The sequence below is a fragment of the Anopheles bellator genome, chromosome 1 (assembly GCF_943735745.2).
Source record: "Anopheles bellator chromosome 1, idAnoBellAS_SP24_06.2, whole genome shotgun sequence".
Classification (NCBI taxonomy): Eukaryota; Metazoa; Arthropoda; class Insecta; order Diptera; family Culicidae; genus Anopheles; species Anopheles bellator.
Window position 1 is genome coordinate 44,188,710 of NC_071285.1, and position 24,183 is coordinate 44,212,892.

Consider the following 24,183-nt stretch of genomic DNA (forward strand, 5'->3'; position numbering starts at 1 on the left):
GCCCACGTGTAAATATCCATCGCTCCGAAATGAGATAAATATCGCCGGCGCCTTGGAGTAACTAAAAATAAGTGCTTTTGCGAATTAGTTCGCAATCACAGAAACAAACACCGAACTAATTTCACGAACCACAAACGACCCGTTGAAGTACCGAACTTCATTTAACGCTCCAGCAGAACAACTAGCAAGGCGGGATTAGTGTTATCCTATCGGTAAACTTCGTCTCAACAATCGCCCGTTTGGCCACAATGATTATCACACCGCGGCCCAATCCTCGCTTCCCAGCGCAGAGGACCGAGCGCTCGTGTGCGATGATTAATTTGCAAATTTTGTTGCCAACCGGGTAGCGAACGCAAATCAAAGTCCCGGAAAGCGTACCTTCGCGGGCGTCCGTGCCGCGGTGGGCCAAGATCCTGCGGTTGACAGTAGATTGGTAAATAATGATAAATGATTTCGCGATGAATGTCTCGACATTTAAAACTTTTTTTAACGGAGGAGCACGGAGGAACCCCCGCCGGTGCCATCGTTGACAGATCGAGAGGGAGTGTCGTCAACAGCCCACACATACCGTTCTCGGAGGTGCGAGCGTACAAATTGCAACGAAAAAAAAACGGCCACCGCTTGAATTCGGTGTTCGTGACCGGCCACTTACGGTGGGCCGCGGCCGCGCGAAACGTGAGAGATGAATATTTTGGAGCACCATTTTCTCCAGAGCGCAGTGAAAACGAGCGGAAAAAGGCAACCAACCGACGTCATTCCGTGATCACGTGGAGCGTACGGCTGTGGGTTTTTTTTCTACTATGATTGGTGTTATTATTAGAGGCCCCGAACCCAAGATCGCTTGCGAACGCTGCCGCCGTGGTTCTGCGGCGGAGTAAGAAGTGCCTTTCCGTGCGATTCGTTAATTAAAAAAGTATCACTTATCGGTGCGAGATTGCATTAAGTTAAATTAAATCCCAGTCACGTGGTCTCGCGTGATTAATGAGTATTCCCGACCGCCGGAGGAGCATCCCCATCGGCGCCTGGATTGTTTTCCCGAGCCACCGAATTTTCCTGAGTGCTACTCCACACACTGACAATGGTGCCGGTGGCCACCCCCGATGGGTGGTACCGCCTGGCTCGCGCACACATCCAGCATCGCGCCCGCGCGTGCGTATGTGTGAAAATGTTTCGAACGACAAAAATAAACGGGCTGTTAATTCTGCCACAAAATTAGTACGAAAACCCGGTGGACACATTGCCACCTATAAATACTGCCGTGGTTTCCTTTCTTCCTCTCCGAGGGGCGGCGGATGGCGAAACCGTGGGGAAGTCGGGACATTTCTTTGGAAGCATCGCGTCATTGCCGCGTGAAATGTTTCCCGAAAACTGGTGAGTAAGCTTCTGTGGAGAGAAATTTTCTCAAAGACAGGTGCGCGGTTTTCACAAAAGCGAATCAAAACTTATATATATTTTTTATTGAAATGTCACATTCAAATCTGATGGCTGTTCAAAAACGAAAACCTATACACTCTCTGGAAAGCAATCGAACGTCCGCTCGGTGGACTCTCTCTGTGGGTTTCTATGTTTGGATCTGACCGAGTGGCTGGCAGTCGCCGGCCAGTAAATGCCACAAATTCCGTACACTTAATCTTGCGTAGCTAACGACGTGCTGAAGGTGACTAGTGAAACGACTTAACAGTTAGATGCCGCCAACCAACGCACACATTAGCCGGTACCGGTGCGTTAGTGTTCAAAATTTAAAATGTTTTCCAATGATGCCATCACTTAAAGTCCAATGAAAACTTATTTTTTAATTCAAACAGATCATCTTCCGGATCCTGACGTAATGTGAGTTGTTTTTTGTTTTTGGAAGACTAAAACTGACGACCTACAGTGACAGACATTAGTGCGATTGATGCACCATCGATCCGACCCATCATCAGGCAGCCCATTACGAACCCGCGACGGCTGCCCCCAAAGGGCTTGTGGTGTGCGGTATGCAAATTGGGAGTGTTTAATTATGCCCACCATGACACTTTGAGCAAACGATAATTGATACGGTGTGCAATTGATTACACTCCTCAATTATTTCGCCATCGATGCACAACCGCCAACAGTTGCATCACGTTTCGGCGGTGTGTCGACTGCGAGGGAGAACGGCCACAAGATGAAGTGTTTTGTTTGTGTTTACGAATGGATTTTTACATCTATTCTCCATTTCACTTGAAGTGCATCAAACAAGCGACTGGAGGATTGCAGCGCAACTTGAGATATTCTGGTAACTCGCAATTTATTCAATCGATATATCAATCAATTAATCACCTCAGCTATCGGAAAATCCTTTCATGAATCGGATGTAACACACACGCACATACACATGCCAATATGGATGCAATCAAACGCATAACCGTCATTCATCTGCACGCCGCAGAACTACGCTCATCATAAGTGAGCCATTCAGTTGCGGTTGACTTGCGGTCAGTTAGTTTCAATTAATCAACCACAATCTATCCGATGCCTCACTCTAAAACCGGGTGGCTGCATTTACCAGTGCTCGGTCCTCTCAAGTATCGGGGCCACTTGACTTTATACTGGTAGACTCGCCCAACCGTTCTCTCTGCCAGCCGGGTCCGGGCAGAGAGAAAACATAAAAATGCATCCACTCAATCGGCGGGAAGCACAAATTTTCCGCCGAATGCATCAGATAGCGATCACGAGCCGGGTGTGCCGGGGTCATAATGCTCCAGTTACAATCAATTAGAGAAGCATAAACGGTGTGCGAGCTCCGTTAGGATCGGGGGTTTAAGAGTGCATGAAACAACCATTAGAAGATTTGCTTCGCATTTCGTTTATGTTGCGTTCTTATGCAGAAAAAAACAATAGCAAACGGAGCAATCGGTGCTAGAGAGCTGGTAAAAACTGTTTTAAAGAAGAAATATACAAATGTTGGATTAACACTGCATGTGAATATTGGTATATCAAAATCATATTGGTCGACCTGCCTGCAGCAATGCGACAGAGCGGCCAACTTGAAACGAAACTTAACAAAACGGAACGAGCCACACGCCCCAAATCCGCAAGCAACCCATTTGGGTTCATTCTCTCAACCATCCACCAACCAACCAACAAAAACGTGATACGGACACGTGTTCATGCCGGGAAAAAAGACGGCTTTCCTTCGTAACTAAAGTGGAAAACGCAACCCTAAGCCCTGCAACTGAAGAGAGCTCTCCAACTTTCGCTGCAAATTGACGATGTGCGTATTCTTATGCTCCAAAGTGTTCCGCTTCTCAAAAGAACCTACATTGAAAACGCCCATTGAAATCCGGCTACCGGATGTGTAACGGTCGCGTCTCGATGCATTTTCACAGCACTTTAACCGGTGCGCTGAGTAAATGTGGCGTGCACTTTTATTTATATTTCATTTCCGTCGTCCGGGCCAGTTCTGTCGCTTGCTAGTGCCCGTCGGTTTGCGAACGTATCAAAAAAGGGCTCCCATGTAGCACGCCGCCGCTGCTGCACACGCAGCATTAATATTCTCGCTGACCAAGCTGATGGCGCGAGAATAAATTGATTGAAAAAATTGAAAGCACTCCAACGGCCGAGTGAGCTGTAGGTTGTTGCCGCTCCCCCTCTCTCTAGGGGTCGGTATGAATGAATCCGTTTCCCATAAAACACGAACACATTCCGCGGCGCACTTACGGATCGCGGGCCGCCAGCCAATATCGTGTCGCACAGTCGTGTCACTTCCTTTCCGACAAAAGTGTGAAACTCTGCTGTCCGTGCTCTGTTTCGTGGCTGCGAATGTTTGCACACGATTTGCTTCGAACGCAGGCAAACGTTAAAACAAAACGAGGAAAAAGGTAGACCTTGATAACAGCAAAACCCACGCCATGCGAATGGAGAGATGTTGATTCACCGTCTTTGCACTGACTGCAGCAACAACCTGGCGAGATACTATGGCTGCACCGGAATGCAGACACGGCACGCCGATACTTTTGTATCGCACAGAAGATAAAGCGAATGGTTTGAGACAGTTAGGAACTATAAAAAAGAGAAACTAGAACGGAATCGATTCTCTTTCAAACGGAAAGTAGGTCAAGTGAGATTGCACAGTACTTTCCCGGTTAGAGAGAAAAACGTGCAACTTTTCACAGTAAAAACATTTGTTTAAAAACAAGCAAAGGGTTTTGAACAGATCCGGAAAGTAATTTAAATAACCAATCGGTACCGTGCGCGACTCGCTGCAGACAAATTAGCAAAACGGAAATTGGAGAACTCTCAAACATATTTGCACCACAACCCAGGAGCGGCGACAAACCGGCGAATTTCGGGTTGGCAATAATTATAGAAATTTCCGGTCCGTTTCAATTCTGGCTACCGTTGGCACAGTCTCGTTCGATGCTGCTACGGCCCTCCTCGGTGCGGTTACACGCCAACACACTCAAACGCACACGGTGAGGAGCATATTATGTGTCTCCCGCCCCGAGGTGGACACGGCTGGGAAAGATCAGGTTTCTGCAGCGACACAGCAACTGCAAACATGGCTCAAGAACATGAGATCATTACACCACACATCGCACTCGGGTTTGTGTGGGTATGGTTGGTCCGCTTCCGATATTTCCCGCTTAAGACGGTTGTGTTAATCATAAAGAGTTGTTTAAAAATACTGTGAAAAGATTTATCCCAAAAACGTAACAATGAGAAACATTTTTCAATGGACGACAAACTATAAAGAAATCGAAGAAAATATTAAACTTCAAAAACAACAAAGCGATGCATCCGAGCCAGACCAGAGCTTTTGTTGCCACTACAGAGAGCAGACGCCAAAAGGAACCGGTGCAAGCGAAGCGAAACTCTGTAACTCAAGTGACCAGCATAAAATATGTGCGATCGTCAACTGCAACAGAGCACGCAACCCAAGAAGCGATACCGTCTGGTGATCGTCCCGGCGTGTAGAATTCCCGCTGAAACCAGATTCCGGCCGCTCACATGACTGAAACTGTTGTGGACGCCTGCAGATTTCATCGGTCGTCCCGTTTCTTGGATGTGGGCCGGATTGTTTGTCTTCTCCGTTGCCACCTCCGTAGCTTGACGTGGTGCGGTGCGATCGCGCTAAAAAAGAAGACAAGAAATGGCTCCAACTGGAAAAAACTTCCCGTGAATTCCTGTGATCAATCTTTGAAGAATTTTTCCCCATTTCGCTGTGGGATCGACAAATATTTCTACCACCAAAGAAAGTTTCCCAATGCACGACAAATGACAACTTATTTTCGTTGTCCACTTTGCTGTGTTATCTTTCCGTTTCAAATCTACCAAATCCCTTCCGAACGAGGCGGCTAAAATTCCTTTCGCAACTCTTGCAGACCAGAGCGAGGACAGCAAAACCGTTATCATCGGTTGGCTGCCGTACGAGATAAGCCGCGAGGAAAGTGTGATACACACGATTTCGATTTCCGATTGTGGGCTGTGTGGCAATTGAGCATCAGCTGGTACACTGCAATGCATTTAATTCCTTAGAGGCAAATGCGAAATTATCCTGTGACCATAAACCACACAAAAATGGTTTGGAAATTACTTCTGCAATGATGCCATTTGTATCGTTGTGAACGTTCCAAAAACGGAAAGCCACAAGGCGACGGCGCCCATCGACGTCTCGTGGTGCAATAGTTCCTTGCGACGGTATGGGGCCGAAAGGTGTAACCTTGAAATGAAATAAATGGACAACATTTCGGAAGTGGTTCACCCACGGATCGAATGTGATGCGGAACAGGCCGAAATGTTGGGGTCATAGAAATCAGCCATCGTGGGATCAACCTGAAACCGTCGTCACTTACCTTCTTTAGCATGCTTCGTGTTATTCGGGGGCACGGTGTTTCCGTTGCCACTGCCAAGCCCGACGACGAGACCTCCGCCGCCACCACCAGTACTGCCACCCCCCATGCTGCCGCTTAAGCCCACCACTCCACCCATCAGCCCATTGCCGCCACCGGAATTCACACCACTGCCACCGCCGGTCGAGGACTGATTTTTATCTACGTTGCAATACATTTTCACTGCTAAAAGCACTCCGACACACACATGCACACACACGAGCACCTACGCAACGGCCGCGAAGAACACGCACGCCAAAACTGTGACACCCGTGTGCACCGTGACGAAACGACACCCGCGAAGCGCAGCGCTACGATCGCCACACGGAACGGCGAACTACGCGAAAATTACCCGACATCCAACAGGCACTGGACTCCGAACCTCCCGCCGGTACCGGGCACGGTGATTCACGCTGTGGCCAACAAGGATTCACATAAAGCACGGGTTCGCTCCAGCGGGCAGATGGTGACTATCGGATGGCGAAATGACCCGGAGTGAGTAACACTGACAGCACTTGCTCACAGCTCACCTGTGCCCAGCTCACTCACCGATGCAGTGGGCAAAACAAAAACACTCGAAACACATGTACACGTGCACACACAAGCACACATGCACCACTGTACACGCGCAGCCTGAATGATGTGGCTCTGCGACGATTTCTTTTCGTAACTTGTCACGGCATCACTCGCAGCATCCTTCCAAAAAAAACACGTACAACCTCTCGTTGCTTCACGTGAGTGTTTTTGTTTTTCTTTTCACCTTCGCCCCGTCCCTGTCGCTCTTGCTGGCCTCGTCGCGCTCTCTGTCTCTCGTACCGTGCACTGGGATGCGTGCACTTTGCTATTTCTCTGCCTCGGACTTCCCTTTCGCACCACCGGGGCCTGCTCAAGGATTACTGGTTGCGCCCCTTTCACTCGCACTCGCCGCAAAACACAACCACACGCACAGAGGGCATCAATTCTCGTTTCGTTTCCTTTTCCGTTGGATTCGCTCGGACACTTTTAGACTGGAACTTGGCCACGATTTGTCGCCCTATGACCGCACAAACACACACGCGATGATAGGCCACCAAAGACCTAATCGGAAGTAGCACATTCAAGATCCAACCGAGACTGGCCACCGAATGCAAAGGATGGCTTTGCGACGAGTATCTGACACTGCAAGCAAACCGACTCTGATCGACGGGATCACCTGACGCCAGAGTTATTACAGGCGGTTCCGCAATCCACACAGAGACGTGCCACTCCGACGTCCCTATTATCCCTCAGAATGGAGAATGGAACCTTTTTAGATATCCAGCGGATCCGGCGTTTGCTACGAACTCAACGTCGTAGAAAATATTGGCAACTAACGGCTCGCAAATGACAGGCCGAGGACGAAACACTTTACCGTGAAATGACTCTGATTCTGAGTGCAAATCGTTCTGTTTTTTCTGCATTCGGCGATGATGACCGTTTGTAATGCGGACACGGATTCCGCACGGAATCACGACCTCCTTCTGCCAACCAACAACAACATTTTCTAACCCAATTTGACAAATGTACTCACTTTCAGTTTTCTCACAAAAGAATTCTTCTCACTTCACCGGGACATTCCCCTTCCACGAGTTGCGTTACATTTCGACCGTTTGACGCGTAACGTCAGCCAAAGAAGCGACGCGTCACAGCGAACGTTACGGCATCATCGACGCGTCGAGTTTGAAATCAACTTGGGCTTGAAAACTTTATTACTGATATTGATTATAATAAAAATGAATAGATTTGAAGGAAAAATTATAGCGTCAAGTCAATATTGCTGTCGCGACTCGAACTGTCGGCCGAACTGAGGGTCTCTTGCGTGTCCTCTCTGGTAACGCGCACAATGTTCGGGTCCTTCTTTTCCTTCTCTTTGCTTCTGTCCCGCTCACGATCCTTGTCGCGCTCCTTCTCCTTGTTGTGCTTATGCTTGTGCTTGTGCCTGTGTTTTTTCTTGTCCTTCTTTTTCTTCTTCTAAAACAAACATCAAATTCGAATGTTAACATAGCGTCCATGAACCGAATATAACTGATAACTGATGCTTACCTTGCTGCCATCGTTCTTCGAGCTGTTTGGGTCACCAGGGGAATCGGTTACTTTGCTGCTGGCAGTTGTGCCAAACATTCCCGGTTCGAAACCGGTTGGGCCGGTCGTTTGGGAGCCCGAGCCGGGATTGATTCCGGGGAGTGAAATCGAATTATCGGAGTAAAATTCCGATTTCATTTTCTTAGTCGGTGGCGGTGCCGTTCCGTCGCCTCCACTGCCCTCGATCGCACTCGTCGGTGTATCCGTATCGTCTAAGTCGATCACTTCCTCCTTCACCGGACCTGCAGCGGAACTGTTTCGCTCAGCAACACCGTCCGCTGCCTTATCCGCTTCGTTTGCTTCCGCCTTGATGCTCGCTTCCATTGTTTCGATGATGATTTGGTTCTCGCGCGCTACACGTTCATTTTCCTCGCGCTCCTTTCGGCGAACGTCCTCGTCATACGATGGAGGGCTCGTCGGTATCACGACTTGCGTGTCTCCGATTTCGATCAAATCAAACGAAGCTTTTGCCTCTCGTGCCGGTTCCGGACTGACGGAGTCGGTCTCCCGTTTTGCCACGAAGTAAGGCCCAAGTTCGATTTCGTCCGTCACCGGAGATTTCGTTGTTTTGCGATTTCCTCCTCGGTCACCGCTCGAACCACCAAAACTTGAGGCTACCTTTTGCGGTCGGAGAATGTTTGCCAGCTCCTGGTTCGCAAGACAGTGTGGCACTCGGACGCCGTACAGCGAGTAATACACATCAATCATATCGCACCGTAGTTTTGTGTCGTGTGACAGTTTGCTACTGCAAAGACAAAAGAGCGGATTAGAACCATAAATTGGGCGCAGCGGGCAGTTGGCGTACTTCATGTTCTCGAAAATGCGCAACGCAAGCTCTTCACGGTCCAGGCGATGCCGGTTGGCCTTATCGAAGGGCAATGCATCGATCAAAAAGCGCCCGAGCTGGTGACGAGCCATCGGATCCGGGTCCGTTTCTAGGAGGTTAATCAGATGCACCAGATCCTCCCAACGACCATCGATCTTTACGTAATCGACCAAACACTCCATCGCCGCCAGCCGTACATCGATGTACTGACCATACGCGGCGTAACTTCGATATATTTTGGGATTCGTCGGCAGATGACCACATTTCTGCAGCTTCCGGATAACCTTTATACACGCGATCGATACCGTGTACTTATACGATGGCAAATGTTTCTCCAAGTTCAAGATTCTTGTGACCTCTTCGAGTACCAACCTAGATTAGAAGGCGTATTGCTCAGTGTCATAGCGAACTTAAACGGCACACGTTTAACATACTTGGCATCGGCAGACAGATTCTCCGATGAAAGTGCTCGACCTTGGTGTACGACCGAAATGATCGGGGTGATCGTATGACCGAGTGCTTCCACCAGCGCTGCCCGGTAGTAGTTGTCCGAGTAATGGTTCTTTGAGTTGTCGTTGTACTTAAAAAGATCAAGCAGAAAACGAATCACTTCTGGGGGACAGATACCGTGCGCGGTCCGCAGACCAGCCATCGCCACGGGGATCGTTTTCTGTAGAAAGTAGTGCTGAAAGTTGGTGAAATTATTTTGCCGTATGATGTGCGGTGCACTGAACGAGCCGAAAAACTTCTTAAAAATCGTCAGCATAGCTGGTGGGCCCTGCCACGAAGTAACCATCGCGTTCGCCACCTTCGTGAGGCAGAGTGCGGCCTGACATCGGACTTCATAGAAGATCCGCTCGTTTTCGATTGTATCGGTCAGGGCTAGCCGGGCCTGAGGTGTTGCGTACTTTTCCAGAGCCTGAATTGCATCCAGCTGAGCGGTAACGTCACGCTCGTGCCGCAGTTGAAATTGCCACTGAAAATCCGGTTGCTCAATGTTAACCGATCGGAGCAGTGTCATTTCTGGATCTAGTCGAATCCACAGCACCGGGGATTCCCTGAAAGGAAAACAAGTAATGGTTTAGACTCTGAACAAAAGTTACCGCACCAGAAAGAGAATTGACTCTTACGCCATTATGGTAAGGTCCATGTCCACTTCTTCTCCGGTGCAGAGTGGAATTTTCTTCTTCTTATTACGCCGGCTCTTCGAATGGCAGGTGATGTCCGATTTGACGATAATGTTCTCGATTTGCAGCGTATGCTTGAACGTACCGTCGAGTTCCTGCAACTGAATCAGCAACGGTCCAACATATTTGCGGACGCCCCGCTGATTTACGCAATCCTGTCGTATTTCTAGCTCGATTGTATTACGCTTTGAGTTGAACACGGATGTCATGGTGAACTTGGCGTGACCGCCGGTGCGCACCCACTGATCGATAAACACCGCCATTTCTTTTCCCGTGACGGTGAAGATTGCCTTCGTGAAGACGTTCGTCGAGATGAGCAAGTGGCCCCAGAGACCGGCACCAATCTTCGTACCCGCCGCATTCAAGGCCAGTGCTAGCTGCTTGTTAAATACCTGTAACAGTAGCTCCAATCCGATACGATGCTCCAACATGCGTATCACGAGATGGGCTTTTTTGCGCATCATCAGAATATACTTCGGGGACATCGTGTGAAGGTTTTTTATCGGAAAGTAGAACGGATTGTCGTTGTACGCCTTGAGAGGAGCTGCCGGCGAATTGTTAATGCTTGAGACGGCCGGTGGAGCTGGCGGTTGACTACAGTCCAGTATGATGCCACCGTAGCGCTCTTCGTAACGAACAACTTCCGCCAACTCGTCACGGATCCAGGCACGGTACGCATTATTACCGAAGCACTTCTTCGAGTGGAGTCCACAAAGATACTCGGCCATACCACGAGCTAGCCACGCGTCGGACCAATTCTCCATCGTGATGAAACACCCAAAGAACTGTTCCGCGATCGCCTTCGACATAAGCTTACGCGAGTGAAAGGTCTGGTCTATGATGGCGATCGAGTGCAGCAGATGCGTTGACAGGATCGTCATGGTGGCGTACGCGTTGCACTCACTATCGATCTCGTCCACAAACACCTGCTTGTAGCACGAGAAGGGGTAACGTGTCGAGAGGGCCTCCTCGTAAAACTCGAACGCTTCGTGCAGATAGCGGACAGTGTTGCGCATCAGTGGGAGCAGGTGAGGCAGACAGAAGTGCGTAACTTCATGCATGTGCGCATCGACGTGAATTTCGAAAGCACCAACGGCGAGCGCAATATTCGGAGCACAAACCGGTACCGAGAGTGTGTAGTGGAACGTTTTGCGGCGCAAATCCGGTGTCATGACGGTCTCGACTAGCTCTCCACATGAGACGGCGGTCATGTTTTTGTCCACAGTAAACTCCAGCTTCCAGGTGCACGGTTCCGAGTAGCTGTCGATACACGGAAACCACATACGGGACGAATTCTCGTGCCCGTACGTGAACATGTGCGCTCCGCGTTCCTCCATAGTACCTTCTCCCTCCGGAATGACAAAGTGCACCCCACCCAGTGGGTTTTCCAGTGAAAACTCTATTCCAATCCGAAGCCCACGTCCTTCGCTGATCAAATGTTTCGCTTCCGGTGGTACGATCACCACTAGCTCACCACCATTCTGATCGGAATCCGTTTTACGTGCCACATCCAGATGGCAGCGTGAAAAATGCTCCAACGACTTGTTCTTTGTTTCGCCCTGGCAAATGTCCTGGAATGGATCAAAGTAGTGCGTATCGCACTCGTAGCTATCGTTGAGAATCACTCTGTAGATCCGGCACTGGCGGCAGTTTAGCCGGACGATGGGCAACCAAGCGCTCGTAGGTACGATCGTTAGCTCGACGAACCCAATGATGCTCTTTTGCTCGAAATTAATACCGGTAAGACTCAGTATTTGATGCGCTGTATAAGGGCAAAAGGAACGGTATCATGAAATGCTGGCAAAGGGTTGTAGCGGGGAACTACGAAAGTGTGTTGTGCATCGGATACTTATAATTTAAATGGCCGCGCCAGCACTTCCTCAGCTTCTTTCTTCATTTTGGACTTTGGTGAATTTACGTACTCCTTCTTTTGCATACTATTTTCACATTGTATTTCTTAAACGCGGCGTTTATGCACTCAACAGACGCGGTGTTTGTTTTGGCAATCTATTGACTATCGACCTGTCAGAATGAACATTTTTTCGATGTTCATTTTGATTGTTTTCGCTCAGTAGCGGAGGCATCATTGAGGGGCACAGCCATAGTGGTGAAAATGTTGACAGCCCGTGGTGAATAGAAATATCACAGCCAACTGCAGATCCCGCGTGCTTTTCGCGTACTCAACATCATGTCGTGCTGTGGAAAGGAAAACAATGTTTTCATTTACAAAGGGAGCAATTTTCTAAAACAACGTCTGCTTCTTTCGACGTTGAGTGGGAAGCCGATAGAAGTGCGTGAAATACGGTCCTTGGATGAAGCCAATCCCGGTATGCAGGGCTATGAAGTGAGCTTGCTGCAGTTGCTGGACAAAGTCGCAAACGGTTCGCGCACCACAATCGACCGAACCGGTTGTTCGTTTCGTTATCAACCCGGCTTGCTGCACGGTGGCACGTTTCAGCACGATTGTGACCCCGGGCGAGGAATCGGCTACTACCTGGATGTTCTGCTAGCGCTGGGACCGTTCTGCAAGCAACCGCTTGCGGTCACGCTAACCGGAGTGACCAACAGCCGCGAGAGCCCATCAGTGGATCACATTAAAGCTTCTGCGATGGCAACATTGAAACGATTTCTACTGGTCGATGAGGGACTCGAGCTAAGCATTTTGAAACGTGGCATGATGCCCGATGGCGGCGGTGAGATTGTGTTTCGCTGTCCGGTTCGCAAGTCGATAAAAGCGATCCAATGCACCAAGCAGGCGATGGTTAAGCGGATACGCGGAACAGCCTACTGCTGCAAAGTAAGCCCAGCGATGGCTAATCGAGCAGTCGATCACGCCAAAGGCGTGATGCTTCAATTTTTACCCGATGTCTACATCAACACCGATCAGCACAAAGGCAAACGATCTGGTAATAGTCCCGGTTATGGTATCAATCTTATGGCCGAAACTACCGACGGTGCTGTCTTTTCTGCGGAAGCGCTCTGCAAGACCATGGATCAGGTACCGAAACACGTGCACTAAAACGATTGGCTCTGAACTGACCCAAATTTTCTTTCCCTTACAGCCAGGCAACCCATCGATACCGGAAGATGTGGGGCGCGACGCAGCGCTACGGCTGTTGGATGAGATTTATCGAGGCGGTTGTGTAGAATCTACCTTTCAGTGGCTGGCGGTCCTCTACATGGCGCTGTCGCAGAAGGATGTTTCCAAGTTTCTCACCGGTCCGCTGTCGCAGTACACAATTTACTTTCTTCAGCATTTGCGCGAGTTTTTCGGCATCACATTCAAGCTAGAGAACGCAACCGATGAGGACGAATCGACCGGTGATGAGCTTTCGGGCTCGAACAAAGTGTTGCTGACGTGTGTTGGCATCGGATACAACAATTTTAGCCGACGTGTTAACTGAATGAACAGGACTACATTTAAGCAATATAATTTTTGTTTAAAAGCAACAACCCGTGCTTTATTTACAACCGTTTGCCTTGGTTCAACGTTTTTTTAAGTACTCGACAGCCCTCGCTGATCTTATGGTTCTTTCTGCAACGATGGGGACAGATTCCTTCCTAGCACATTCTCCTTGTACACCAGCTTTTCCACGTGAGTTGCATCTTTCAGTTTGTCGTCTTCGGTTACGCGCTCTGCTCGTTTTTCTTGAATAGATGCTGCAACACATTTAACGTATTATATAGTGATTGTAGAAAATAATGTTGTGGATAATTCCTGATGAACTTACGACTGTACGGTGTGTATTTGTCCGAGAGCAGGCTTTCGATGTTGTATCCAATCACACCAACAACCGCAGCCACTGGAAGCGTGATGTAGGCGGCATTGGAGCGAAGGAATTGCATAATCAATGGCCACATTTTTATGCTTTTCGATACCGTGCGCTTAACAAAGTATCAACACACGCAAGTGGGCTAGTCACACACTGGCCTTGTTAACGTAGAATGTTTTGCCTAAAAGTTTTTCGACAATTGGTTTGTTTTCGATCCGGCATTTACGCACTGAGATTTGTGACATTCCGATGTGCGCGTTGACAGCCAAAGTGTTGAAGGTGGTGAATTTCGAAATGAAAACATGTTTTGACAATCAGCTGATAGCAGTCGAACGTTGTTTGGAACATCACGTCGAAGGATAACAAATGTTACATCGTATGCCTTTTCTAGGTACTTTCTAATACTTCGCAACTGATGGCGTAGAACCATCGTCACAAAAACTGACACACTGACACCGTTTGGACCTGGTCTGCTCCTGATGCAACTGAGAACTGAACCCTTCAACCTGTAGTGCAAACCTCACACGTAAACACAGATGGGGTGGTGAAAAGCAGCCTAGGAAAACAACTTGGTTTGCGTTCTTTTGCGTCTCTTTGTTTCACATTATTCAATCGTGCGAATAATTTGATTTCGATTTCGTTTCCGTTTCGCAAAGATTCCTTTCCCAGCCTCGGGGGTAAGTGAAGCCGGGATAAGGGACGTTGCAGAGCAGAATACCGACGGGTTGCATTGGTCCCTTGCAGGAAGTACGATGGACATGGACGAGGAATCCATCGAAAGTAGCAGTGCTGGCACTGTGAGCAGTATCGCCTCACTCCCCACAGAGGTGCTGATAGCAATCTTCCAGAACCTGCGAATGCCCGATTTGGCCTCGGTGCGGCAAACTTGCACGCACTGGTACGACATAGTCATCAACAATCGGACGCTGATGAACCGTTTTGTGCTCTCGCTTCGGAACTGTCGGATACACGAGGGCTGCGAGCAGTGGTCGGTGTTGATCATCAGCCGAAGCATTTTCGAGAAAGTGTGTCTCAAATCGTGCACTATCGGTCCGGCTACGGAATTGTGGCGAGCAATCGGTGGCAACGTCGTGGAGCTCACTCTCAACGACTGCACAATGAATGCGGAAACACTGTTCGACCTATTGCGCTGCACCCGGAACAATTTGCGATCTCTTACGCTAAAATCGACCAAATTCGATGACCACAGCATCGGCCACGTACCGCTGGACTTCAGCATGGAACGATTAACGTCGCTTACGCTCCGGTCCACCTTCGTGTATGACGAGTTCTTTCATGCTTTCAAACAAATCTGCCCCATACTGAAAGCACTGAAGCTCACCTTTTCCTCCTTCGAGCACTGGGGTGAAAAGTTGGTAGAATTTGTGTCCGCCCTACGCAGCACGCTCGATGCCATCACCCTCAGCTACACCAAGGCCGGAAGTGTTCTGTTGCAGCAGCTCGGGCGAATCGACCACCTCCGTCTGCGGAAGGTATCGCTAAAGTCGTGCTATGAGCTAAAAGAGCGCGACATTCTCGAACTGGCCCGCCTGCAGCCGTCCATCGTTCACCTTAACCTGGACAACCTCTTTTCGGCTGACGAACAGTTTTTGCGCGCCCTCAGTGCCTTTCTGCCGCAAATGAAACGCATCAAGCTGCGCGTTGCACGTGTCTCCAATCTGCACCAAGCTTTTCTCATCAACCTGCCGCAGTTAAACTATCTCAAGATCACCGACACGACGCACCAGAAGGATCTGTTTTCGAGGGATCTGAGCGCGTACGAGAATGGTTCACTCGAGAAGCTCTACGTGTCGGCTGCCACCTTCTCGCGCAACATTCTGCCTCGATTCTTTGAGCGCTGTCCAAACATTCGCAGCCTGACGCTCTACCAGTGCACGTACGAGAATATTCACGATCTGCAGCTCGCCTTTTCGCACCTGAAGGCGCTCGAGTATTTGAATCTCCAGCGAACGTTCGACATCAGCGACAGTTTCTTTAACCGCGACGTGTTCGACACGGTGGTTATGCCTTTCGAGCGGATACGCTTCTACCCCATCACGAATCTGCGCAAGCTGTGTTACCTGAACCTTAGCCACTGTCGAGATCTCTCCGATCAATCGCTGATGTCGCTTAGCTTTTCGCTGCTTAAAAAGATCGACCTGCGAGGGCTACATATCACAGAGGCAGGCATTGCGTCACTAGTGCGCGAATGTCCACTGCTTGAGTACGTACATGTCGATGCGTGCAAGCGTATCTGCGATACGGCGGTACTGTACCTGTGCCGCGATCTGAAACATCTGAAGCTGCTAAATCTCGAGAGCTGCAAGGCAATAACAGACCGGGCGATTGCGCATATCTTGCAGCATTGTCGGAGTCTGGTGTGGCTAAACATGATGAGCTGTCCGCAGTTGAGCGACGAAGCGAAGGCACAACTCAGCAGTATCCGCACGATACGGTCCCTCTACCTGTGAACTCAGCAGCACTGGCATCGCTTTGCAAAAAGTACTCAACACCCAATGAGGCTTTCCCGCAAAAGAATGGAAAGAGGCTTCTTCGGTCCCATTCCGGTTGCCAAACCTGGCAAGCGGGAACTTGCTTCGGGTCACCGAAAAGGGCGAGATTGTTTGTTTTTAAAGCTCATACGCTTGGCTGTTTTCATGTTTGGCCAAACGGTGTTTACGGTTACCTTTCAGTGATCGCTGGTGTTCGTAATCGAACATGACGGATAAAAGAATCGAAACGTGGTCTTGCGAGGATCAGCGAAACACATCAACCGTAACTAGATGAATTGAGAGAGTAAAAACATCTAAGACATATATTTTTTGTGAATAATGCAATAGGTTCTCGTAGACGTGTTCATGGAAGGTGTTTTTTCCTTCGAGAGACAAATAATAAATTTTGTTTTTTATTAATGAAACCAAATGATCGGTGACTCAGTAAATTGCGAAATTGATGACCAAGGATGGCTACAAGCTAGACCTTCAACGTCGTTTGAGGTGAACGTTCGTTAGACGTGCCAGAAGCACCGTCTTTCAGCTGGGTAAACATGATTAATTTAGCTTTCATTCCCCGCGGACGATAAGATATGAAATGTCTTGAACAATAGAGTGGGTTGCCAAAATGTCTATTTAAACCGAGTTAAGAGTGCTATGGGAGTCTCAAACTATCGATTGGTTGCTGGTTTGTTTAATTTAAATTTATGAAATAGAAGAAAGAAGCATATAACCCATCGACATTTGCAGTAGATACTCTGCGAATGAACCTTTGAATGAAAGAACCTTTTCTATCCATCAATGAAATCTGAATCCGAAAACGATAAACTAACTACACTTTAAACATTCATGATAATTGTTCCTTGGCTGTAGTACTAATATTACAAATTGCAGTCAAAAGCTTTCTAATCGCACTTGCCCTCTATAAGTTCGTATCAACGCCTTAAAGTACTACAACCAGGTTCCTCGTTTTCGCAATCTGTTCCTTATTTTCCTCTGTCTAAATTTTAACCGTCTTCAAATTTTAACCTCCAGTTCGATAAATTATTTAGATTAAAAAAATGCATTTACTAAAATTTAGCGACCAAAGCTTGTGAAAAGCAAAAGGAAGTACAGAATATGTGCCATGAGACTACAAAGCTAAACTCTCCCTTCAGAGTAAGTGTCATGAAAATCGGACCCGTTTGGGTGGAAATAATGGTAAGTGGGCGTTTAAGCACAAAACTTTGGACTCATACGGACAAAAGTTTCCATCGTATGCTACAGGTCCACTCTCAGGATGTCGCCACGTGAGAAGCTGTGATGCGTTTTCTTCGGAATAGTTTGTTCTCCGCATCTCTATTGGCAAAAGAAAGATGGGAGAAAGGTACTATGAAACCCATATTGAACAATATACTTTGTTTTGCTAATACTGTAAACATTGTTGGACAAATCAATTAAATATAGCGTTTTTAAATAGTTTACTAATTTTGCATGCATCATACTTTCATATATATTGCCTTTTATATTCATTAAAAACACACTGTTAAAAGCAAACTCAATATATTTAAAGAACATTTTAAAATTAAAGGGAAATGCGTTTATTGAAAAATAATCGTCCAGTTTTGCCAAACTAAACAAAACCGTAGTAAAATCAGAGGATCCCAAAACGGAATGATAGCGTATCAATTTCAACCTTTCCTAGAACACGCGCTTCCATACTAACTGATATAACCGAAAATTCAATGTTAAAGCGCGCCAGTATTTTGCAGCGTTCGCTGTCTCGTCGAAGACTGTAATAGTTTTTTTGTGACTCCCTGCCAGTCTCGCTCGCGTGTTTTTATGCTTCCGCTTCCGGTGGCAGTTTTTTAAATGCAAATATTTATCATACTTTATTCCCACTGTGTTGTGATGTGCCGCCTGGCTTGCTCTCTTTTTTCCGCGGAGTTTCGACCGGGATCCACTGCCAAAATTTGCTTTTTCTGCCAAAAAGCCTTATCGGGCCGACAGAGTTTTATGTGACGCCGCCAGACCCAGTTCGTGTCTTGTTGATGCCTCTGGGTGAAGTCTGGGGGTTTTGTTTTTCCAACACTGCTTTCCATATTTTGGACCCCACGTTTTGACTTTTTGGTCGACCATAGGAGTTCTACAAAATATTAATTTCGACATAAAATTTATTTAAAAAATGCGTATTGCGCAAATTTGTGTATTGCCATAACATTTATTCTGAATATTGTTAAGCCGCTTCACTCGTCTTATCCGTTGACAAGTTGGTGACGTGAGCAGGAAACTATCCCAACGAAGTGCGAACGCTCCAATCAAAGCAACCAAACAGAAAGCCAACAGTCGAAGTCGCTAACAAAATGGCGATGAATGGTTCGGTGGTCAAGATGCGGTCGAAGGTGGAAGCCTCTATTGGTCCGGTGCGGTGTGAATCCAACAACACGGCTGCGGGCCGCCGAGAAACGGATCAACTGCTGGCGGGCTTCGGGTGCAACATGGGGAAGCAAAAAGCGAAACGAAAACCAATCGTCCCGAGCACTCTGGACCGTGCTGTATCGCAGGGGCTCGGGCAGAGAATAGCTCGATGTTTCGACGCCGTGCCAAAGGACTCCCGTAGGATGCTGCAGCTCGGGACGTTTCCACCGGAAGTGGGCTCGAACGAAGAGGAAGCAGATGGTTTACTCTTTGACCTGGCCGCTCTCAAGCAGGAGGTAGCGATAGAAGCCAGACCCAAACCGCGTCCGATGCCCGAACGCGTGGAAAATTGGATGGAAAACTTTCTGCGGAAACCGGCACCAAAGCGAATCCGGTGGCGATCGCAGCTCTACGGTACGCCCACGGAGCCCCATCCGGCCACGCAGGTGGAACAGTTGATCGATGTGGGGGCGCAAGATTTCGTCGATTGGCTCAACACGCTCGGAGCGGAGCGGTCCAGCATAACGAGGAGCATTGTGCGGCAACTGTTCTCCGTCGAGACGGGCGACGAAATGTCCCGGGCGCTGAACGTGGCACCGAAAGAGATCCGAGCCATTCCCGGGCAGGTGGCGGCCGAGTGGCACTTGCCGCAAATGTCGCTGGAAAACCGGATCGCACGGGTACGGGAGCATGACCGGAAGTCGGTGGCCGGGAGAAGGGAACGCCTAGCGTTTGGTCGAGGGTTGCCGAAGACGATGCGCAGTCAAGTGCTGGACAGTGAGGATAGCGACCCCGGGCGGGCGGACGTTCCGGAAGATTTGATGAGTTTGAGACGGTTGTTCAAAGACATCTGGCACTTGCGCTCGGTGAAGTATCTGATTGACTATTTTGAGGAACGGCCCACCTTACCGCGCCCACCGTTTCTGGTCGAAAAGGGTTTGTTCCAGCGGAGGGACAGCTGCGCATCGGTCCCGTTCTATCGGAAGGTGCTTCCGCAAGAAGCTTTCGCTGCCAGTGTTCGAAAGTAGGACGGCTAGCGCAGGGCTTCGCAGTGTTCCAGTGGACCAGGTATGCGGCATGTGGGTTTCTAAATTTGGGTTCACTATTGATAAACATCGCCTCTGATGTGGATGGTTTTGACATAAGTTCTACTTGAAATTCTGATTGCTGCTGAGAATCCACATCTCAATCCCTACGTCCTGTAGTACCAAAATATGTTAGACCGCGATGTGAAGATACGCAAAATTAGCTTAAAATATTTAAATTAAAGTTAAATCTGTCAACGGGAGGATGCTTCATTCCGTAGCTTGTTTCGTTGGTTTGCCCATGACCAGTATTTATCTCATCCAGTACCGTATCGGAACCACTTTCGGCAAGCTTTTATTGAACAGCATCAATCGGCGAAACAACGGAACCCTGCGCAAGGAACTATAGAGCTGTTGAACGATACTGCGCCATTCATATTCCCACAGGATAGCATATTTAATTAATCTCTTTTGCCATTTTTTGTTGGTTTGAAAAATACGATATCATCAGTTCGAGCCCGTAGTATGATAATGTGTTGACCAAATTTGCTAGAGGCTGGCACATTTATCATTATCGCCGTGGTCATCGTACAAACCGTAGACTCTGGGGGCAATGCCTCAGAGGATCAGTTTGTTTGGTTTTTTTTGTTCGTTTCTGCTCAACATGAGCCTGCCCATCAATCATGTTTTCGGTTCGGCGCGATGTGATATCGCGCTATCAATTTTACTTTGCACTGTTGCCTCCCGGAACTCATTAACGCACACCCACGTTCTACAGATTGCTGCACAACACGTGTATAATTTCGGTGTGCGAAATTGAGCCACTTTAATCTTTCGGATGAGGAGCGCTTTAAACCATTGTAGTTCCATGTTTCAATGAGGGCATGGATTAAATTTTTTTGATAAAAACATCAATTTATGGCTCAAACTTTATCTAAATCTCCAAATTAACCACAGAAGGCAATATTCGGTTAATACAATTCATGGGAAGATTCGTTATTAATTTTGATATTAGTTTAGATTTAGAAGTGTCGCAAAACTGCCAATAACACCCTAAGCCCTACGCTTTGATGTTATACACTTTCGGCATGTAATGGAGTTAGTGTGCTGGGTGTGCTTCATTTTAAATGCAATTTATGCTACAAAACAACAACGCTTCCAGTGTTGGCCAGCAAACCGAAATAAGGTTGCAACAATCAGCCATCGGGCGAACGATTCAAATCCGCAACCGAACACCACAATAGCGGACTGTTTGCGTTTGGCAAACACAACCGTTGCCGGTGCTTCATCAGGATGCTCTCTAACCGAATAAGGCGCAATGTTGCCACCCACCGCACGGTTGCAAGAATGTAGCTTTAGCAACTGATCGATTCGATGCTGCCAGGAAACGGGAGGTTATCTTCGGTCAACGCGCGTTGCTCGACCGTTCGACGGAGTTCGGTGTGGGTTCACCAAAGTCCGTTTGGAGATCGAATGCTGCAAGCGCCTGCTCCGTTGTTGGCCGTCCGACACTCATTTGCATGATTTCTGCCCGGGGGGAGCCACCCACCCGAGTGTTTGTGCCATTAATTTTCGATTCGATGTTAATGGGACCGATGCAGGCGTAATTTAATATATTTTTGCTAGCCCACTGCTGGATGGGCTTAGTTGGGCACAGCAGTTGGGATTTCGGTGCGTACTGGTAAAAGTATTTTTTACGTTTACCGAATTGTATCACAGAGTCGAGGTTAAATGTTAGTACTTGTTTTGTTGTATTACCACATGCTTAAAATAGTTTATAGTTTCACGGTTATCATGCTGTTTATGCTAAACGGAAAGACCCCTAAGCGGTGAGGTCGATTCAATTTGTTGTTTTGACGTGCACTCGAAAGTAAAATAACTCATTTCCTATCGGTTTCGAGTGTTTCACGTTAAATGTTGGACCAAAGGACCCGCTCAGCGGGAGATTTGCATGTCTATGCTCAACGCCATTCGAACAACCCCGGAAACCTCTCTTAGGCAGACGGGTTCATGCTTGGAAAACCCGGCCGGTGCCTTCTCGTCGCGCGTCCTAGGCAGCCGCTTGAATCGATTGGCTTTTCGGAGTCCGGGCGGTGCGCTTATGGCCATCTCGTCACCCGGTGAGGTGTTGTGTGGAAATTTCAATTACGATCCGAGGACATAAGCTGCATTGCATTTCGTGCATTTCGTGCACCGATTTCGATGCGGCCCGTCGATACGAGGGCGGAAATTCGATAACACCATTGAAAGGCCACCATCATCGAGTGCACACCGGGGCAGGGCGATTGAGGGCTGCAGAGGTGCGATTGTTTTCATCGTGTCAATCACTTCAACATGAGCGGCAGCGTACAAAACCTCGCACATGCAAAAGGACTGGACTGAAGCTGACAGACTGGAAATATGCAATTTCTTTTGCAGATTCGGTTTTTATTTTCCATATTATGCTTGAAATGCACGCGAGTTCGGTTGAAAGTATTTGACACTTTTCCAACCGTCGTTCCAGTTTTCGATTCACGTGTGTTCACACTTGGCACGGTATCAAACTCTTGCATCGCTATGTTGCACTGTTTACACAATCTTCTAACGATTAAATTATAAAAGGATTTGACGAATAGCCCTCCAATGACGTGGTTCATCGATTCTAGCTTTGCTTGTATCAGGAAAAATGCCGTGAACCTTAGTTTTGTTGTCGGTAAGCTGGTTTTCGCAAATACTGACATTTCTGGCAAACCGTTCAAACCACATTCAACCTACTCACCTGAGACTGATTCGAACTGAAATAGATAGCCGATGATTGTAGAAGCAAGAAATTGCGCCATTTTTCTGCACTTCTCCACAGCTTTCCAGAACTTGCTGTGCTGTTGATTCACTGCCAGGATCTACCAGGTACACACAGTGTCTGATGGGAAAGTGATGGGTTGCCAACTACTCCATTTGTTTGAATTGAAACAATAGAAAGAATCTGAAAATAGTCCGCAATGTCGGGATCCAACTCCCAGCACTATTTGTCTAGAAGACTAAAGCATATACATTATCAACCGTATAGGTTTGAAAATATGCCATTTATTTTCGATTGATTCTATTGAGTTGGTTTTATATTGGCCACATACTTAACATTTATTAAAGATGGAGTACTTTAGCTTATAATTTCGACCTGTATTGAAAAAAGCGTTCTTCATGAAAGAAACCCCCCACATATCTTGTGTACATGTGACGTGACGTGAAGTTGAAGTTCAATCGTTGAAATATCATTCAATCATTCTATTTTATAATAAAAGTCTATTATATTCCTTTACGCAAACCCACTCGAGTGTTACCCATTTCTTATCTTTTCCCAATATTTCAACTCGCGCTCCCTAAACGCGGCGAACGATGTACTACTTTTGATAAGATCCCGTCGATTGGGGCTTTAGGCTGTCCAGGCTCACGGGAATTCAGGATACATTATAAAAATGTCTGCTCCGGTGTCTCAATTGCGGTTGATTTGTTTTCCACATTGCGGTGCCGCGCATGGTTCCCCCGTCCAAGACCAGCCCGGTCGACGCCCCCACAGGGCAGCCGAGGCCGTGGATCGAAATTTCGTTCGAAGCATAACCGTATCAGTGTGTGCGCGCAAGCGTTTGAGTCGGGTAGTTGGGCAAAAAGTGACCCAAGATAAGCACATTTTGCATCCTAACGACCGCGCACTCGGAATGGGAGCGTTGGGAGCATTGTACATGCATAAGATTTATGTGGTTTCATCGCACTCGGGCGCGGCTTCGCTGGTACCTGCGGGATAATAAAAAGAATGAAAAAAATCCACACATGTGCATCCTCCAGTGTATCCGCGCCGATGTGTATCCACCGCAAAGAAGAGCGCACATAAATTCAATTAGGTTATGCAGAAGTCTTTTGCGCCACTCGGTGGTGCCATCCTTAAACGATAATGTCGGTGCACTTGACTATCGTTTGCTCTTTTGCGCGGGCCCGCCAGCGGCGAGTCCTTTCCCGGGTTGGTTGGCTGGCTGGAAGAAACATGGAAGAAATATGCTGCTAAATTTCAATCAACCTGACACATGGCGCGGTGCACGGGTTGGCCTAATAGTGCACACATCACACGTTACGGCTAATCAGGCATCATCAATTGGCCGGAGCCACCGATCACAATGATGCATGGCAAGAGGCCAGCTGACTGATCGACGTGTTATTAATTCCTGTTTTGCCAGAATACACACGATAAGATCTTTCTTTTCATTTTTAAACACTTTAATTTAAACGAATCTATTGCAACTTTATTATCATGCGCAATGTTTAATTTTATAAAATTATTTTTTAATTATTGTTTGAAATTTAAAGAAAAACGTTCAAAATTAAAAGTTTGTCTGGTATGTTGATTAAATGGTGTGATAGGCGACAATTTCGTTTATTATTTGGGGAAAATTCTTCGTTCCCATTAAGTTTGTTATCAAAATCGTGACGCTGAGCTTCAGTTGTTGCCGAAAGTGGTAACGGTATGAACCCTTTTTATCAAATAGTTTTGCGTATTTCT

General features: G+C 47.7%; 5 protein-coding genes across 5 annotated transcripts; 3 read left to right on the top strand and 2 right to left on the bottom strand.

Annotated features, from left to right (window-relative positions):
- Positions 1 to 7,575: 7,575 nt before the first annotated feature.
- Positions 7,576 to 11,865, bottom strand: LOC131214869 (transcription initiation factor TFIID subunit 2). Its single transcript, XM_058209198.1, has 7 exons — positions 11,822 to 11,865; positions 9,912 to 11,732; positions 9,216 to 9,839; positions 8,761 to 9,153; positions 8,228 to 8,700; positions 7,917 to 8,197; positions 7,576 to 7,844 (listed from the first exon to the last, which is right to left on the bottom strand). Exons 1-7 carry the CDS (start codon positions 11,863 to 11,865, stop codon positions 7,629 to 7,631), a joined length of 3,852 nt encoding a protein of 1,283 aa, XP_058065181.1. The 3' UTR covers positions 7,576 to 7,628.
- Positions 11,866 to 12,156: 291 nt separating this feature from the next.
- On the top strand, positions 12,157 to 13,408 carry LOC131212703 (probable RNA 3'-terminal phosphate cyclase-like protein). The gene is made up of 2 exons (XM_058206676.1): positions 12,157 to 12,966; positions 13,031 to 13,408. Exons 1-2 carry the CDS (start codon positions 12,157 to 12,159, stop codon positions 13,370 to 13,372), a joined length of 1,152 nt encoding a protein of 383 aa, XP_058062659.1. The 3' UTR covers positions 13,373 to 13,408.
- Positions 13,374 to 13,986, bottom strand: LOC131212713 (small integral membrane protein 12-A). Its single transcript, XM_058206689.1, has 2 exons — positions 13,700 to 13,986; positions 13,374 to 13,628 (listed from the first exon to the last, which is right to left on the bottom strand). The coding sequence occupies exons 1-2, from the start codon at positions 13,827 to 13,829 to the stop codon at positions 13,492 to 13,494; spliced, it is 267 nt and encodes an 88-aa protein (XP_058062672.1). The 5' UTR covers positions 13,830 to 13,986; the 3' UTR covers positions 13,374 to 13,491.
- Positions 13,987 to 14,308: 322 nt separating this feature from the next.
- LOC131216047 (F-box/LRR-repeat protein fbxl-1-like) lies at positions 14,309 to 16,618 on the top strand. The gene is made up of 2 exons (XM_058210446.1): positions 14,309 to 14,418; positions 14,486 to 16,618. Exon 2 carries the CDS (start codon positions 14,494 to 14,496, stop codon positions 16,210 to 16,212), a length of 1,719 nt encoding a protein of 572 aa, XP_058066429.1. The 5' UTR covers positions 14,309 to 14,418; positions 14,486 to 14,493; the 3' UTR covers positions 16,213 to 16,618.
- Positions 16,619 to 18,575: 1,957 nt separating this feature from the next.
- Positions 18,576 to 19,658, top strand: LOC131215685 (uncharacterized). The gene has a single exon (XM_058210076.1). The coding sequence runs from the start codon at positions 18,576 to 18,578 to the stop codon at positions 19,656 to 19,658; it is 1,083 nt and encodes a 360-aa protein (XP_058066059.1).
- The last annotated feature ends 4,525 nt before the right edge of the window (positions 19,659 to 24,183 follow it).